The sequence below is a fragment of the Camellia sinensis genome, chromosome 5 (genome assembly GCF_055761805.1).
Source record: "Camellia sinensis isolate YWXY chromosome 5, ASM5576180v1, whole genome shotgun sequence".
Lineage (NCBI taxonomy): Eukaryota > Viridiplantae > Streptophyta > Magnoliopsida > Ericales > Theaceae > Camellia > Camellia sinensis.
In genome coordinates this window covers 93,891,575-93,910,820 of record NC_138965.1, presented here as the reverse complement: position 1 = coordinate 93,910,820, position 19,246 = coordinate 93,891,575, and the positions used below count along the sequence as shown (strand labels likewise).

At 36.1% G+C, this 19,246-nt stretch overlaps 1 protein-coding gene and 1 pseudogene across 9 annotated transcripts in view; both read left to right on the top strand.

Moving 5' to 3' along the window:
• The window catches only part of LOC114307907 (uncharacterized), a 42,535-nt gene extending 38,286 nt beyond the window's left edge, over positions 1-4,249 (top strand). For all 8 annotated transcript variants that reach the window (XR_014329838.1, XR_014329839.1, XM_082869259.1 and 5 more), the window contains one exon: positions 3,850-4,249. Coding sequence is in view for 6 of the 8 variants with exons in the window: in XM_082869259.1 (XP_082725385.1) it covers position 3,850 (1 nt within the window). In the remaining 2 variants the exon portion in view is untranslated. The remainder of the gene's footprint in view (positions 1-3,849) is intronic.
• A 4,212-nt stretch (positions 4,250-8,461) lies between these two features.
• Positions 8,462-15,419, top strand: LOC145790734 (aspartic proteinase pseudogene; annotated as a pseudogene). The gene is made up of 2 exons (XR_014329836.1): positions 8,462-9,739; positions 15,128-15,419. The product of XR_014329836.1 is annotated as an aspartic proteinase pseudogene (transcript).
• Positions 15,420-19,246: the final 3,827 nt, after the last annotated feature.

The following is a 19,246-nucleotide window of genomic DNA, read 5'->3' as shown; positions in this document are numbered from 1 at the left end:
CAATATTGTGGTGTGATGTGATCATCCCATTGGCCATCATATTGTTGTATGCCTCAGGGGCAGAGCCAGGGGGGACCAGCGGGGGCCCTAAGAAGTTTCTGTTGCATATAGCTTTTTACCAAAAAAAACTTGGAAATACCAAGCAGATTCCTCGTAACCACTCTTAAAATTTTGAATCTTTTTATTGAATAGCTTCTTTTTGGAATTCACAAATTTAACCCCTTTTGACAATTGTAAGGTCACCACCATCTTATTATTACATGACACCATTTGTAAATTTCCAATCATTTTGATAAAATAAGAGGACCATTTTGTACAACAAATGTCAGTGATACAATATGTATCTACTTTATATACTCAACAGATTCACTTCTCCTATACCCTCTCAATAGTACAACTCAAAGAAACCAACTAAACAAGGAAAGAGCAACATAGAAAACAAAAAACGAAAAACCAATGCAGCAGCCCCAACAACTCAAAGATAACAGCCATTTAACCCCAACAAGAGTGCAAAACAGATCAGCTAATTCAATCCCAGCAACAATGCAAAACAAAGCAGCCACCCATAAACTCCCACCCAGAACCATCCGCGATGCTGACTCTGCATGGATTCTACACAAGGAGTACAAATAATAAAAGCACTAAACACCCAATCAACTGTGTAACAGTCCCAACAACAATGCATTTCAGAGCTGCTTCGATACTCACATTGCAGGAAATATAATCTGATGGACAGCAGTAAAGCCATTGGTATAGTTTTCCATATCAGCCATTTGAACTTCTTAAACTTAAACCCAGCCCACAAATTTAGAAGCCACTCAATTGGCCCAGGCACAACCCACTGAATACCCCCACCAATCCACTGAACTAGACCACATTATGTCCAAATTGATGGACACAACAAAAGCACATGATTAACAGATCAATATCATAATTTCAAAAAATACAAGTGTTACAAACACTCCCACTTAGTACACCAAAACTTAGTTGAAAAATGGCATTTCGGGGACGAAAATTCAAAATAGCCCCCGAACCACCGTGTGACTCTCACGGGCAGCTTTCTCGTGACAAATACGACTTGTGACAACTGACGGAATGTAATTCGGACCCATAGATTGGGAGTTAGAATCGAATACGCCCAAAACTTAGTCGAAAAAGGGCGTTTCAGGGGCAAAAATTCAAAACAGCCCCAAAACCACCATGTGACTCTGACGGGCAGCTTTCCCATGACAAATAGAGCTTGTGACAACTGACGGAATGTAATTCGGACCCATAGGTTGGGAGTTAGAGCTGAATACGCCCAAAACTTACTCGGAAAAGGGCGTTTCGAGAGCGAAAACACAAAACAGGCCCCGAACCATGTGGCTCTCACGGACAGTTTCCGCATGACAAATATGACTTGTGACAACTAACGGAATGTAATTCGGACCCGTAGGTTGGGAGTTAGAGCCGAATACGTCCAAAACTTACTCCAAAAAGGGCATTTCAGGGGCGAAAATTCAAAACAGCTCCCGAACCACCGTGTGGCTCTCACAGACAGTTTCCCCATGACAAATACAACTTGTGACAACTGACGGAATATAATTCGGACCCATTGGTTGGTAGTTAGAGCCGAATACGCCTAAAACTTAGTCGAAAAAGGGCGTTTTGGGAGCGAAAATTCAAAACAGCCCTCGAACCACCGTGTGACTCTCACGGGCAGCTTTCCCATGACAAATACGACTTGTGACAACTTACGGAATGTAATTCGGACCCGTAGGTTGGGAGTTAGAGCCGAATACGTCCAAAACTTAGTCAAAAAAGGGCGTTTCGGGGGCGAAAATTCAAAACAGCCCTCGAACCACGGTGTGGCTCTCACAGACAGTTTCCCCATGACAAATAGGACTTGTGACGACTGATGGAATGTAATTCAGACCCGTAGGTTGGAGTTAGAGCTGAATACGCCTTAAACTTACTCGAAAAGGGGCGTTTCAGGGGCGAAAATTCAAAACAGCCACCGAACCACCGCGTGGCTCCAGCAGACAGTTTTCCCATGACAAATAGGACTTGTGACAACTGACGGAATGTAATTCGGACCCGTAGGTTGGGAGTTAGAGCCGAATACGCTTTAAACTTACTCGAAAGAGGGCGTTTCAAGGGCAAAAATTTAAAACAGCCCCCGAACTGCCGTGTGACTCTCACGGGCAGCTTCCCTATGACAAATAGAACTTGTGACAACTGACGGAATGTAATTCGGACCCATAGGCTGGGAGTTAGAGCCGAATACGCCTTAAACTTACTCGAAAAATAGGCGTTTTGGGGGCGAAAATTCAAAATAGCCCCTGAACCATCGTGTGACTCTCACGGGCAGTTTACCCATGACAAATAGGACTTGTGACAGCTGACGGAATGCAATTCGGACCTACAACTGACGGAATGTAATTCGGACCCGTAGGTTGGGAGTTAGAGCTGAACACACCTTAAACTTACTTGAAAAAGGGGCGTTTCAGGGGGGAAAATTCAAAATAGACCCCGAACCACCATGTGACTCTCACGGGAAACTTTCCCATGACAAATAGGACTTGTGACAACTGACGGAATGTAATTCGGACCCGTAGGTTAGGAGTTAGAGCCGAATATGCCTTAAACTTACTCAAAAAAGGGCGTTTCGGGGGCGAAAATTCAAAACAGCCCCTGAACGGCCGTGTAACTCTCACGGACAGTTTTCATATGACAAATAGGACTTGTGAGAACTAACGGAATGTAATCCGGATCCGTAGGTTGGGAGTTAGCGCCGAATACACCTTAAACTTACTCGAAAAAGGGCGTTTTGTTGAAGTGCCCATTGTTCTTCAGATTCGTACAAATAAGATGGAAGAAAATTTTTTTCTTGCTCCGGATGTGAACTTACAGGAGCTTGGTATGTGAGTTCTGCATTTTGTTAGTATTTGTTATTGCCATGATAGATCAACACATGATTGGTTCTGCATTTTGTTAGTTATTGTTGTTGCCATGATAGATCATCCAACGATTGTTATTCTTTTCCACTTTAATTGTCTTTTCTCAAACTGGAATGACACTATATTCAAGTATTGTTAGTTAAGATTTTCTAAGCATCTGTTCTGAGATTTTTTGTGGTTGGAAGTGTATAGTGAATATAATTATTTATTGGAGATGTAGAGTAACGGAAAATTAAGGGAAAAATATTCAGAAACCAATATTAACTCATTTTATGTCTTGTTATATTATATTAATTTCTTGCATGTACACAAGTGTGTTATATTATATTTAAGCTTTTATACAAGTATCAAACTCTGAATGGTGTTTGTGAGGCCATGTGCTTCATGAGATATCAAGTATTCTTTCTTTGATGAACCATTTATAGGTGTCTCAACATACATTTCTACATATTTCCTTTTGTGATTGAACTTTATTTTTGTTATTATTTTTCTCACATGTTCTAATATCCTGAATGAAATGGCACTGACAGACATTAATAAGTAGGGATAGTTTTATATCCAATCTAATGATTCAAGTGCCTTTTGCAAACAATTAATGAGGAAGTTGGTAAAAAGAATACTTTCTATTCACATTGGGCTTTGATATTGGTTTAGCCACAGAATTTGGATAGATGTTGTATACAAATAGAAGATTGTTACATTAGCTTTATGACAGTAATGATAGATTTAGTAATGATTGTTCTGCATTTAACAATGTTCCTTATAACAAAAGACTTTAGAAAGACTGATAATTTATTCATCATGGAAGGTTGCTTCTTTGATATGTTATTTGTCACTTGTTGCCAAATTCATTCATGAAGTTGGGCATTTTTGGATCCAATTGCTAATGTTTTTTTTTGTTTTTTTGTAGATGACTTTGTTGCGTGGACTTGTGGATAATCCATTTTGGTGTATGGAGAAGAAATTTCACTTTTGTATAGAACTAATATAATACTTTTGTCGTCCCCGGCTTTTGTGCAGTTCACTATTACTAATACATAAAACTTTTGGCAACCAACAGATAATTACTGGCATGGTACATAGATCACCTTCTGTCACTGTACATATATATGAGTTTTTGTCATGGTACATAGATGCACTTTTGTCTGGGTACATACAACACCTTTTGTCATGGTACAGATTACGATGGTAATTTGTACCATGCCAAATGGTCATTTCATATGGTAGTAAATGTAATTTTTGTATACGGAGGGCTTTGATTTTTGTATAATTCTATATTTTATATGGAATTATTATTTTAGTTTGGACAATAGTTGGTTTGTATGTACTTTGACAGTTAAAATTATTTATTTTTTGTATACGGATATAGATTGTGGAATAATTGATACTATATGTATCATTTTATTTATATATGTATTACAGGTTGCATGGAATATAGACAGGTTATGGAGAAATTATAATATTTGCAATAAAACGTAATGTCATGTTTTTTATGACTAAAAGTTTTGTAACAAAAAAAGAAAATCAAACATTTGGCGACTAAAAGTTTTGTAGTCAAAAGAAAATTAAATATTTGCTGACTATGACATTTCGTAGCTAAAACCAAAAGTTGAAGAATAAAAATACTTTTGCCGATTAAAAATTTAGTAGTAAAAAATGTTAGAATTTAGGCGACTAAATGTTTAGTAGTCAAAACAAAAATTATTTGCCCACTAAAATTTTAATAGCAAAAAATGTGGAAGTTTTGGCGACTAAATTTTTAGTAGTCAAAATAAAAATTATTTGCCGACTAAAATTTTAGTAGCCAAAAAAATTTGACTTTAGACGACTAAAATTTTAGTAGCCAAAACACTATTATTTACTTTAGGCGACTAATATATTTAATAGCTAAAAACTTTTTCTGCAACTAAGTCTTTTGTCGTTAACAATAATTGAGGCTTTTGGTGAAAAAAAATTGGTCGCCGAAAATGTATTATTTAATTTTTTTTCCCAACCTTTCGGCGACTAAAAATTTAGCCGGCAAATGAATACATTTGGCGACTAAATTTTAGTCGCCAATTAGCTTTCCTGACAACTCTTTGGCTACTAATTCTGCGACCAAAAAATTTAGTCGCTAAAGTCCTTCAGCAACTAAAAATTGACTTTTGGCGACTAAAAATTTAATCGCCAAAAGTAAAAATTCTTGTGGTGAGCTTTGTTCCAGTTGGCTCAGCTTTGTTTGAACTATTCTCGATTCTTTAGCCATCTTGTTCTGATCTCAAGGCTTCTTTCTGCAATGTCCCTGGTCTTCGTCTTCATCCCAAATCGGCTCCATTGGCTTCACTACATGATTTGGCTCGTTTTCTTTGTCATTGTTGTTGGTCTAGTGACATGGGACTTGATTTTTAGTCATCTCAACCAATGAATTTACAAAAAAATTACAATCACAATGCTCAATTTGTTGACAAGTTTGGAGGGACTAGGACCAGAACAGGGACTAGGACTGGAATTGGATCAGGAATTGGGACATATAGAGGTGTAGTATTCTCATTGATCATCATAATGATATTAATACCACTCAAGAAATGCGTTGTGAGTTTTCATGTTGATCTTCATGTATTGTTTCTCACACCTTGTTGGCAAGTGATATATACATTAGAGTGAATTTAATATGGCGTGAGCTCTAATTTTCAGTAAGTCCTGAATTCAAGTTTTGTTTTTTCTCTGATTGTAGATTCTGTTGTGTTTGTCTACATTGACTGTCAATTGATTTTTAATTAGAATTCTATTTGAATTAAGTAGTGATTGTGGTTATAGTTGTTACACAATTCAAACATAGAACACAGGACAGATGAGTGTTTCTCAGTAAAGAGCAATGAAAGCGAACACCATTGTTTTAGAGTTATATATGGCCATCTTGTCCTCTGCTCTATATTGCTACTAGAGTAAGAGTTTAATTTTAAAATAATTTAATAAGAATAAAGAAAGAAAGAAGGTGAAAAGAGAGAGATTTTTTATGAAAACATTTCTTTGTCCAATAAAGGTTGTGGTTCTATGGCTAATTCCAATCCCAATTTGTTACTTTTAATTGTATTTGCCCATTCTATTTTTTTTCAAATTTTCAATCTCTTAGCTAAATTATTCAAGCTTTCAACTAAACTTTTAAATGATTTGGCCAAAATTTTACAGAATTTGAGTACAATAATTGGAAGTTTGCAAATTGTTTTCTAATTAATATTTTATCCTTCTTTTTTTCTTTTTTCTTTTTTTGTAATTTAACAACCGTGTTTATCTACAAGTTTATTTTTATGCAGATTAAAATTATATTTGGATCTTGGACTTGAGAAGAAATAGAAAAAGGAAAATTTACAATTTAATGGTTAATTCATAAAATAATTACACATATATGGAGAAGTTTATAATTTTAATTATTAATATTTATAAAATATATCACTAATTTATAATTTTTTTTAAAAAAATTACGAAAGTATAATTTTCCCAAAGAAAAATAAGAGGGAAAGAGATATTAAAAAAAAAATGAAGTGAGAGAATCTAAATCATTGATTCCCATTTTTGACCCATTTGCGTGGTAGGTAAATGATGTTTAAGGTTGGTCTGACCAAGACCAATTTGTGTTGTATCTAATTCAATAATATATATATATATATATATATATATATATTATTTTCTATCTATTATTTATTATTATTTTAAAAGTATGAGCATCTAATTTTTTTTTATTATATATTTTTAAAATATCTCTCACTTATTTTCTACTTTTTCATAATTCTGAAATACCCTTCTTAACATGTTTCTGAAAGACACCATATAGCAATAGTCATAGGCACCATGTAGGAGCAGACAATAAGACTTGAATTTTTGTCAATGATCATTTTACGATTTTCATCCTTTAGAAAACTTCATATAATAATAATAATAATATTTGAAATTTTTAAAAAAATCTAATTTAATCCACAATAATGTGACATAATTGATGCTAATATATGTTAATTTTTAATTTGTCACACACTTAACTATAGTAGTAGATATAGTGTCCAATTGTCTTGCCACATTATTATAATTGAATTTGTAGATATAAAATTATGGATCTCTAGCATTTTTCACATAATAATACATAATTTTATGATTGAGTTTTTCAAAAATTCAAATATAAACTTGAAAGAATTTAACGGGTTTGTGAGGCTCACCACAAGTTCTATTTTAATGATCTGAATTATTCACTTTGTACGACCCTCTTAAATTTTATCGTGATTGTCTAAAAAACATAGTTTATTTTTTAAAATATATTTGCCGTCTATTTTTTCAGAGACGTGTGATAAAATAAAAATGTTATTCTTATCTGATCAATCTAATTTTTTCTTTAAATGATATATACTGAGGGTTCTACAGAATAACCAGTTTGAATCATCGAAAAAGAACTTTTAGTACGTCCCACGAGACCGTCAAGTTCTATCAAATTTAAACTCAACCCTAATTTTAAAAGTTAAAAATTAGTATTATCTACATAGACTGAATAGTCATGCTTATACAAATCATTACAAAATTAAATTGACTAGACACATCTATTCATGAAGAGACACTTTATCTTCTATATAAGGTGTAAGTTCTTCATTATTTTTCACATATACAACTTGTACTTATGTTTACTGTATAAGAGAGAATCCAATCACTTTTCGATAACACATATTTATTTTTGTTATGAGAACTTCTACAAACTCAAAATTCTTACAATAAATTTATTTAGAAAATATATGTGTGGTTGAGATTTATTTTACAAGTAGAATCCATCATTTAAGAATTGAATCTATATCATTCATCAAGATTCTCAATAAATTTTGGGTTTAAGTTTATTTTTTCAAAAATTTCTGCTTAGTTATTCATTGACCAAATCACATTTCTACATCTTTAGTTTACTTTATATCAGTGGTTCTACAGCTTTCTAATATCAAACCTCTCACTTTTCTCATCCACTATGAAATTTTGTTTTGTGTTTGGTTGATAAATCCATATAGTTTATAAATTCACTATAAAATACTATTTTTCTAATGTTTGTTTCCTTTCTATTATTATAAAATTTTCCATTTCAAAAATATAATTACAAATACAACGTGCAACATATGTGTATACTGCCACTAGTAAAAATAAATAATAAAAAAAGGCATTTGGCTCAAAAATCCAATTTAAATTTTTTTTGGGTAAATTACACTGACATGCCCTGAGGTTTCTGTTTAATACAAATCTCCCTCTCACATTTGTAAAATTACATTTACCCCCTGTCAGATTAAAATGACATATTTTCTCTTTGCCTTTATACAAATAAAATAATATAATAATACATATATTTTATTCATGTCATTTCAAAAGAAATAACTGTGATGACCCTAAAAAAAATAAAAAAATAAAAAAATAAAGTGGTGGTGATTGTTTGGCGTGTATGGTCAGCATGAGGATAATGTTTTTGGGGTGGTGGAAAATTATTTGAGAGAGGCTAAGAAAAAAACTTGAGTGGGAAGGGTTTTTATAATATATATCTCTCTCACATTAGGAGAGTGGTTACATTCCAACTGGGGCTTGCTTGCTTTCAGTGGGAAAATGATTAAAAACAAAAAAAGAAAAGAAAAGAAAACAATCAATGGGAAGATGGGTTTTAACAAATATATATATATATATATATATCACCTCTCTTTCTCTCTCTTGACAATGATGAATGGGTGGGACAGGTAGTATTTGATTGTTATTATGGTGCATGATAGACAATGAAAAAAAAAAAGAGGCACCAACTCTTCGAAGGTAAGCTTAGTCTGGTCAACATGGGCATCAGATTGAAAGCTGTTGTAGTGTCCTTGTTCTTGTCATCCCAGTTTTTGCCTTTGGTATTTTTTGCACCCAATGATGGCCTGGTTAGAATTGGACTGAAAAAGATAAAAATTGATCAAGACAACCTTCTTGCTGTTCGGCTTGAGTCCAAGGAACGGGAAGTGCTGAAAGTTTCTACTAATAAGTATAATCACCATGGTAATCTAGGTGAAGCTGGGGAAATTGATATCGTAGCACAAAAAAATTACATGGATGCTCAGTACTTTGGTGAGATTGGTATTGGTACTCCCCCACAAAAATTTACTGTAACCTTTGACATTGGCAGCTCTAATTTGTGGCCTTCATCAAAGTGCTATTTGTTGGTTCCGTGTTTTTTCCATTCGAAGTACAAGTCAAACCAATCAAGTACCTACAACAAGAATGGAAAATCTACTGAAATTCACTATGGTAGTGGGGCTATATCTGGGTTTTTCAATGAAGACCACGTCCAACTTGGTGACCTAGTTGTGAAGAATCAGGAATTTATTGAGGCAACCAGAGAGCCCAATATCATGTTTTTGGTTGCCAAGTTTGACGGTATTCTTGGTCTTGGATTCCGGGAGATCTCAGTTGGAGATTTTGTCCCAATGTGGTACAACAGGGTGAAACAAAGTCTTGTTAGTGAGCCAGCATTTTCATTTTGGCTTAATCGAAATACAAAAGAAGAAGTAGGGGGCGAACCTGTGTTCGGTGGGGTTGATCCAAATCACTACAAGGGTAAGCACACATATGTCCCCGTGATGCGAAAAGGTTATTGGCAGTTCGATATGGGTGACATTCTCATTGATGGTAAACCAACTAGGTACAGTGGTACTGGTTGTTCTGCAATTGCAGATTCTGGGACTTCTTTGTTAGCTGGTCCAACGAGGGCGGAAAAGGCGTCGTTTGGCTCCAAAAAAATTTAATTTCTGTTGCCGCAAAATTTGAAAGCTTCTTAGCTTGAGGTAGGAATTTTTCCTACACTTATTTATGTACTTTTACTTGATTATATGGAGCTTAGAGTTGTATATAATTTAATTAGAATTTTTGAAAAATTTATGATTTAATTGCTTAAAAGAGAAATTTTGAGAAAAATAAAGAGTTAATGCCCAAATTGCAAAAGTGTAAACTTGGGATATGTTTGTAAGGTTATGAAAGAGCTATGTTTTAAATTTGAACAAAAACAGACTCTGATTCGATCGGTTTTTTTGAATTTTTTACTGTCTTGCGACCAAAAGGGTATTTTTAAAGAAAACAAAGGAATTACGTTTAACTTTTGGGTCTTTTGATCAAAATAGGGTGTCATAGTTGAATAATGCTTGGAGAATGAGTTTGGAAAGAAAATGATGTTTTCTTGGGCATTAACGGTGTTATTTTGCTTAATGTATCTGTTGGAATAAAACCGACACGGTTAGAAATGGACCTTGAGAGGTTACCGGATGTGATTGTAATATGTAAACTAGTGTAGTTGTTCATATTTGATGAGATGTGGAAGATTGTATTTATCGAAATTTTTGAAATTTAATTGTTTAAATATCTGTTTAGAAATATCTGTAAGGGCTATCGGTGGAGGATAGCCATGATTGTTGTAGAAATGCATGAGACTTAGGTAAATTAAACCGCACTCCTCATTTGTTACATTGGACATTGCATTACATTCATTTCATTGGGAATGTATCTATTTTTTGGAAATGTTTGGAAATGTATCTATTTGCGAAAAGATGAATACTTGGTGAATCTGAGTAAGGGGTACTATAGCGACCCTGGTCTTTTCCCATTTGATTATTGTATCCGGACTTAGGTTCCGTAGATTCTGTCATTGAATATTTGTTGTTGTTGTCCTTTATTTTCTCATTTGGAATTATAGGATGTGTTGGGCAGGTTTGTTTCAGGTTGGTTGGGTTTAGAAACCAAGTGTTGCTGTCCAGGATTTTGGTTCTTCGCTCGAGCGAGAGATGGCGTCCAGTTTTGACCTGTAGCTCTGCATTCTTGGCTCGAGCAATATTTTCTTCGCTCGAGCGAGTTAGTTTGTTCTTCGCTCGAGCGATGGTTCCTTCGCTCGAGCGTGAGTCTGTTTACAGACCTGAGGTTTTGAGTTCTTCGCTCGATCGAGCTTTCTCTCGCTCGAGCGAGCTTTTAGGTTGTTGGCTCGAGCAAGGTTCCCTTGGCTCGAGCGTAGCTTTTCTGTGTCTGGTCGCTCGAGCGACAAAGGCTTCGCTCGAGCGAGCCTGTCCAGTATATATTTACAACAGCGGGTTTTGATCAGTCTTTTTCATCTTCTTTTTGATTCCAAACCCTAGGTCCGACTTCTCTCTCTCCCTACTCACCTTCTTTCTTAGATTTGATCCACTTAGGGTGTGTTTCTACCCTAGATCCTTCATTAAAAAGATAGTGGGAGTCGAGGGCTTTCATTTAATCTGAACATTTGGCGATTTGGAGCACTTTGGTATTTGGGCACTCATCTTTGTCTTCACCATTTGTGTTGTTTTCTTCGAGGTAGGGATTTCCTACTCCATTTTATAGGTTTTGTCCTAAGTTTTGGTATTTTGATATGTTGGGGATACTTTGGTAAATTTTGGGAAAAACCCTAGTTGTATTATTGAATTAATTTGTATAAGTAATTCATGGAATTGGGAAAATTATTGATTAAATGGTGTAATTGGGTAATTGGTATCATTTGTCTATTGAATTGTTTACATAGTTATTTTCAGTTTAGAAATAGCTGTTTTGGGCTATCGGTGGAGGATAGTCGTGATTGTTGTAGACATTGCATGTGGATTAGGAATAACTGAAACTAATCACATTGGTTAAGTCATTAATTTTGACTATGGCATTGATACAGAAAATACGTGTATTGATTGAGCATTGCATTTGCATACCTTGTTTTGTGTGTGGGAGGAGATAGGGGATGTACTCCACGGTTTAGGGGAAGATAGGGGATGGACCTCTAAGCCGGATTTTGTTTGGGAGGAGATAGGGGATGGACTCCATTAGCATCACTTTTATGTGTGCTTAATTATATAGAAGTGTTTTATTGATACAGCACTAAAATGTGTATCAATCTGGAAGTATGAAGTGTTTGATTTGAGCTTGAGTCTCATTTGTTTGTTGATATTGGAAGGATGTGAATATGATATATGTGATTCACTGTTGTAAGTTTGGCCAGGTTCTGAGCCATGTTGATAAAATTGGAAAGTAAAACGTATCTTTGGCAATAGTGTCATGAGACTGTAAAATGAAGTAATTGATTATTTTGGTTAACCATCTGTTGAATGCTATTGCTTTATTCATTGCTTATATGTGGTTTAGTATATTTCTACTGGGCTGTGGCTCACCCTTTATGGGAACATCATTTTCAGGTTCAGGTGATAAACTACCTCCAAGGACTTAGCTTGTGAGGGTTTGGCTTCTGGATTGAAGATGTCACGCCCCCAAACCGCCCCTAGTAGTTTGGTGCCGTGATGGCCAGTAATCCGTAATTACCGAAGGCCGACTTACAAAAATTCACACACAATCAGAGTATTTATATAGGGGGCTCACAAGTACGGAAGCAATAATCTAAAATACAAGTGGTCCATAAGAGCAGTGCATAGGTCAAATGAAATGACATACATCTTTATAAAGTCTTACAACATAAATACAAGAAGGAAATGAAATATAAAACACATCTTGACCAAAAGGCTTCTCAAGCCGACATATACAAGTACAAATGCAAAATAAGCCGAGAAGCATGATCTTCAAGATGGCACAAAAAATGCTATTCCAAAACATGTCGGCAATGCACCCAAAAACACATCGGCATCACGTCTAGGCCTCAATGCCTTCTTGTTCGTCACCTACATATATATAGAGAGGGTGAGCTTGGATACTCAGTGAATGATATCAGAAATAAAGGTTTTGCATGATTGATATCCAAGATTTCTTTCAAAACAATACATAGCATACTTTACAATCAAGGGAAAATCAAGTTCATTGCCGGCCTTTCAAGTTCTTTGGATGTTATTACATCTACTTAATACGAGAGGGTGATGACATTCCCAAGACAAGAGTGCAGTTGCATTATAGTCCCCTGCAGCTAAGGACTTTCAAGACAAGAGTGCAGTTGCATTATAGTCCCCTGCAGCTAAGGACTTTCAAGACAAGAGTGCAGTTGCATTATAGTCCCCTGCAGCTAAGGACTTTCAAGACAAGAGTGCAGTTGCATTATAGTCCCCTGCAGCTAAGGACTTTCAAGACAAGAGTGCAGTTGCATTATAGTCCCCTGCAGCTAAGGACTTTCAAGTAATGTCATCAAAACAAGATAGTGTTTAATATACAAGTAGGGATAGTCATTCATGCTAGATCAAATACTTTTCAAGAACAAGGCAAGACGAGATTTATGAAAGCAAGTGTAACATAGCTTTATTAAAAATACCACTCACATAGTTTCTTCAAACGTCGGGGTCGAGACAAGCCCAAGTCCTACAAACACATGGCAAAGCCTATTGAATGCACTTTCAAACAAGTTTTGTATGTGCACAAATGGTTTTGGAAAACATGCTGGGCACCAACCAGGTCTAGGCCGAGGTTCCACACCTCCTCGCCGAGGTGTGTTCCCGAGGGCCACATGCAAGGAAAAGAGGTCGGGAAACTCTGGGTTTCCCTCTGCTGATGAACATGAAGAACATGAGTGTGAAAACATGAAAAATATGGATGTTCGATCACAATCTGTTATCACAAATCTGGGATTTTCATGTTACGAGTTTGAAAACATGGACCTGGGTACCCATAGTTGAAAATCGTGCAAGAACAAACACAAAACACGAGTCTAGGCAAAAAGCTTTCGGATCAAAACATGACTTTTCTTGAAGAACACATGAATGTCATTTTCTCTTTCAAGAATCGAGCTTCAAAACGATGCATGGCTTACAAATCATATCCGATCATGCAATGCAATAACATGAACATAGAGAACATCATGAGCAGATCAAGAATCTAACCTTAGAACACGGATCTAACGGTTCGATCTCTAGGAATCAAGCTTGAAGATCTACTTCCTCACTCTAAAACTCTTTCTTCCTCCTAGAGCTTCTCTCTCTACAAGGCAAGTTTATGATACCAAATAATAGTTTTCTATACTCGGTTCTGGGGTTAACCCTCTGCTGAGACACGTGGCGGCGACTGGTTGGGTTCATCCTGAAAAGGTGGCTGACAGACCAGACAAAGCATGGTGGAAGGGTGTTCAACAAGCAAAGCGGTATGGGCTCTCTGACGGGGCAATGACATCGGCTAACAACAAGGTGTATCTAACACGCCACACGGAATGGCACTCCGGCAAGGAATGACATCGGCTAGCAAAGGACTTCGGCAACTAAGGTGACAATGACCTCGGCTAGGAAGGACAACACTTGACTAAGCTGTGCCACATCTTGGTCTAGATGCGCCACACCTCGGCCTAGGTCATACCACTCCAGGACGAGATCACTTGGGTGCAAGGTAACATCTCGGCTAATGTGGTCAAGGCAAGGACGGAGGTCAACAAGGGGTTCCAAGATACTACTACTAGACTAAGGATGACCTCGGCTCGGAATAACATCGGCTAGTATAACTCAGGCAAGGCGTGACCTAAGTTTCACATCAAGGAAGGAGCAAGACAAACATACTACACTTAGACCACACAAGGCTTCAAAACAAGGCATGGGTCACACTCGCTTAAGCAAAACAAGTCACAAACATACACATGCAAAGTTAACAAGTCATAATCACACAGATGCTCATGAACATGATGAGAACATAAAATGTGGGTTCCTACAGAAGAAGACTACCTTTAGTTAATTGTCTTTAATTATTAGTACATGTAAACATTCAAGCCTGGGGCTTTTTCTTGTATTGAGTTAGAACTCATATTTTTGTATCCAAGTGTTGGCTTGGAAAGATGTAAGCCTGTAGGGCATTTTATTCGATGTTACATGTAATGCTTTATTTAGTAATACTCTGATGAATGGATTAATATATTGTCTTCTTTAAATAATGCATGTCAATGATATATAATGGGTTATTTTTGAGGGCGTTACAGGTACAGAACCGCGTGGTTAGGTGTCGAGCCTTCTAGTTTACTGGTAAAAATGACAGTGATAGTGCATTAGGGCCTACTTGCAGGCACTCACCTACAGATTCACAGAACCTGTATTCATGTAACAGATATGGTTTAAAATGGAAATGGTTTTTATATCTGTTGTTGCATCTCAACATTGTATGCTTTATAAACAAAGAGATAAATTGTTTTATTATGAGCATGGCATGAGCATACTCCTCTTTAGTCTTGTCATGGTACATATGTTGTATGGCTCACCCTATAAAGGAAACCATTTCAGGTACAGGTATTAAGTTTTTCTGCCAAGGCATTGACTTGGGAGGACTCGGAGCTGAGGCTTCATTTTTGTTTTATTGTTATTTGTTGAATGTAAGCCCAGGGTTGTATTTGCGTTGAGTTGAAACTCCATTTTGTGTAACCAATAATGTTCTTAGATAAATTTGTAAGCCTGTAGGGCACTTATTATCTGTTTGGCTTCCATTTCATACTTGTTGTAAAATGTATGCTTGGGATTAGAACTGGGGCATTGAGATGTGAATAGCATGTGTTTGGCATTTGGGATTTAATGGAAATGGATGTATAGAATAGTTAGCTATATATATGTGTTTGTCTATCTGGTGAGTTTTGTAGTATAAATAGATATACCCTACCCAATTTTCGGGGCGTTACAATAATAATCATCTTCTTTGATTTAACTTACACAAAAAGTTGAGTTTTTTTAACTTTTGTGTTTTTTTTTTAAATTTTTATTCAAATTTTTTAATATTTTAAGCAATTTTTTTTAAAATTTTTTTTATATACACCTAATCTAGATATACTTAATAAATATAATATTTTGTGATTTTTTTTTTTAAATTCACCAAATACAAAAAAATACAAAAATTCAATACATTATCTTATTTTGTTGTATTCAACAAAATTTTTTTAAAATTTTTTATACAAATTTTATACTTTTTAAATATATCTAGATTAAATTGATCTAATCTGGATATAATGGTAGAAATAAAAATGAAAAATTGTATTCATATATACAAATTTATATAAAAATATCTTTAAAATATTGTGATAGTGATATTATTGTAAATATAAATCATGTTTATAGGTATTTTGTTTTAAAGTGAAAGGTCACCATTAAACTATATCATTGTATTTGAAAATTCTATATAAAATTTATGTTTGTATGTATATCATCACTCAATAAGAACATTTTCAGGTAGAATTTAATGATGAAAAGTTATACAATGTAATCATAATGATAGGAAGAAAAAATTGTAGGAAAATGGACAAAATGGTCATTTAGAAAATTTTAAGGCATGACATCAGCAATCTGGATAGTAATTTGTAATAAGATTACAAATCTCAGGGAGAAAAATGTAATTTTTCAAATGTGAGGAAAGAATTTATATAAAACAAAAGGGTCGAGCTTCTCTCATATTGAAATCTCAACATAACATAACTTGAGGGGCCATAAGGCTTAACACAGGTCTCGTGTTGATAATCCAAACCATTTATTTTATAGGGTCCGCAATGTATAATATACATGGAAAAATTTTGGACGATCTAATAATCGTAAAGTTTTTATTTTATCACATTTGTCTCTAAAAAAATGAATAGCCTATTTCAAAAGTGTATTTGTCGTCTATTTTTTTGAACACAAATGCAATAAAATGAAAATATTATGATTATTGTATCGAACTAATTTTCTTCATAGATAATATAAATTACAGGCCTTACAAAATAAATGGTTCAGATCATCGAGATCGGACACATGGTGGGCCCTAGAGGCCCCTCAAGTTCTATCATGTTGAGATCTCAACATGAGAGAAGCCTAATTCTAAACAAATGGTTGAGCTTCTCTTATGTTGAGATCTCAACATGACAAAACTTGAGGGGCCCATAAGGCCTAACACACGTCTCGTATCGATAATCCAAACCGTTTATTTTATAGGGTTTGTAATGTATAATATACATGGAAAAAATTAGGATGATCTAATAATCGTAAATTTTTATTTTATTATATTTGTCTCTAAAAAAATGAATGGTTTATTTCAAAAGTGTATTTATTGTCTATTTTTTTTAAAATACAAATGTAATAAAATGAAAAGATTAATTTTTGAATCGAATTAATTTTTGAATGAAAAAATGAATGACTTGGAACTCCTTTTTTTCCCATCCTCTTGACCCCCTCTTCATCTGATTGACTATTTTTTTTTTTTTTTACTCCTTCTCCTCCAATCACCACGTGTCTGTGGGGTGGTGATTGGAGGGTCTCAACCATCACTCTTTTTTTTATTATCTAATTATCCACACTTTAAAATAACAATAAGCTAGACCAAACTACCCAAGTATCATTCCGCTGCTCTCTCTCTCTCTCTCTCTCTCTCTCTCTCTCTCTCACTCACTCACCACCCCTACCATGCAGATCTGAGCACCTTCTTCACCTCCTCTGTAACCGCCGCCATCGCCGCCGTAACCACCTCCATCGCCACTGTGTACACTCCGACCGTCGTTAAACCCATACTCACCACCTCCTCTACCTCTTCCACCTCCGCCGCAGCGTCCCCTGAATCGGTCCTTCATTCGGTCCAGTCACATCAGCGACTTTGGTACGACCATCGCCGCATCATTCCATCACTCCGATTCCACCTCCATGGTCGTCGGCAAGCCTTTGAAGCAAGGGTTTCACCAGATTCATCATCACGCTCGTCCAGATCTACTTCACAGATCGCAGATCGATTACGTCCGAAGCTTCAAGTATATTTGTGACTTTCTTTGAATAGATCTATGGTGTTTTTTGAAAAAATCTTGATCAATTTATATTAATGGATTCAGATCTGAGAAATATATATATGTTTATATATATATATATGATTTTGAGAAATATATATATATGAATAGATTTGTGTTTATATATGGATATTGATTTTGAGAAATATATATATATATATATATATATGCCCTAACAAAAATGGGGCCTAGTTGTGATCATAGCTTTCCTCCTGTTGATGTTTTCTCATAAACTAATGCACAAGTAACATGAATACTAGTTGGTGGCATCTTTGGGGATGATGAATTTGGTGTGCTATGATGTGATTTGTTTCCAAATTGTTTACTTGATTTACTATGAACTTGTATATAATACTTTTCTCTCTAGAAGAGATGCAGAGCTTCAAAGCATTTGTTGAACATATTTTTTATTTATTTATTTATGGGAGCTTTTTTGATAAATCCATTTTCTAAGAGCTTTATTCCATCAAACCCATATTCTTTTTGACTATTCCATTAGGTCCAATTTGAGATAAGAAGACCAAAATACCCTTTTCATCTACTTATGTTCCATTTAGTTCACATTATTTTCTTATGTTTCAATAAGTCCTATGGGTGACAGAATTACCAAAATACCCTTAATGTGAATGTTCACACCGTCAATATAAATGTTTATATCGTCAATGTGTAGGGTCCCGGCTCATGTCGATCCTTGTGGGTGCTCGGAAAAATTCGAGTCGGGCCGAGCCGGTCCACAAGCCAAAAAAATAGGCCCGACCCGGCCCGTTGATAATATGAATATTCACATTGACAAGTTAACATTCACATTGATAGGAGTGTAAAATTGGTCTGCGGCCCGTGGGCGGCTCGAAACCAGCCTGTCGCCCGGGGCGGGCCCGGGCTGGCCCGTTCACAATATGAATATTCACATTGACATATTAACATTAACATTAATATTGACAAGAGTGTAAAATTGGCCCATGACCCGTGGGCAGCCCGAAGCTCGGGCCCGGGTCAGGGCGGGCCCGGCCCGGCCCGTTGACAATGTGAATATTCACATTGACATGTTAACATTCACATTGATAGGAGTGTAAAATTAGCCCGCGGCCTGTGGCCGGCACGAAACCCGCCTGCAGCTCGTGGGCTGCCCTGGGCGGGCCCGGACCGACCCGTTGATAATGCAAATATTCACATTGACATGTTAATCACATTGATAAGAGTATAAAATTAGCCCGCGCCCCGTGGCTGCCTGAAACTAGCCCACGGCCCGTGGACAGCCCGGGGCGGGCCCGACCCGGCCTGTTGACAATGTGAATATTCACATTGACATATTAACATTCACATTGATAAGAGTATAAAATTGACTCGCGTCCCATGGGCGGCCCGGGGCGAGCCCGGTCCGGCCCGTTGACAATGTGAATATTCACATTGACATATTAACATTCACATTGATAGGAGTGTAAAATTAGCCCATGGCCCGTGGGCGGCCCGAAGCCCGCCCGCTGCCCAGGGTCGGCCCGGCCCGGCCCGGCTCGTTGACAATGTGAATATTCACATTGACATATTAACATTAACATTGATAAGAGTGTAAAATTAGCCCGTGACCCGTGGGCAGCCCGAAGCCCGGCCCCGG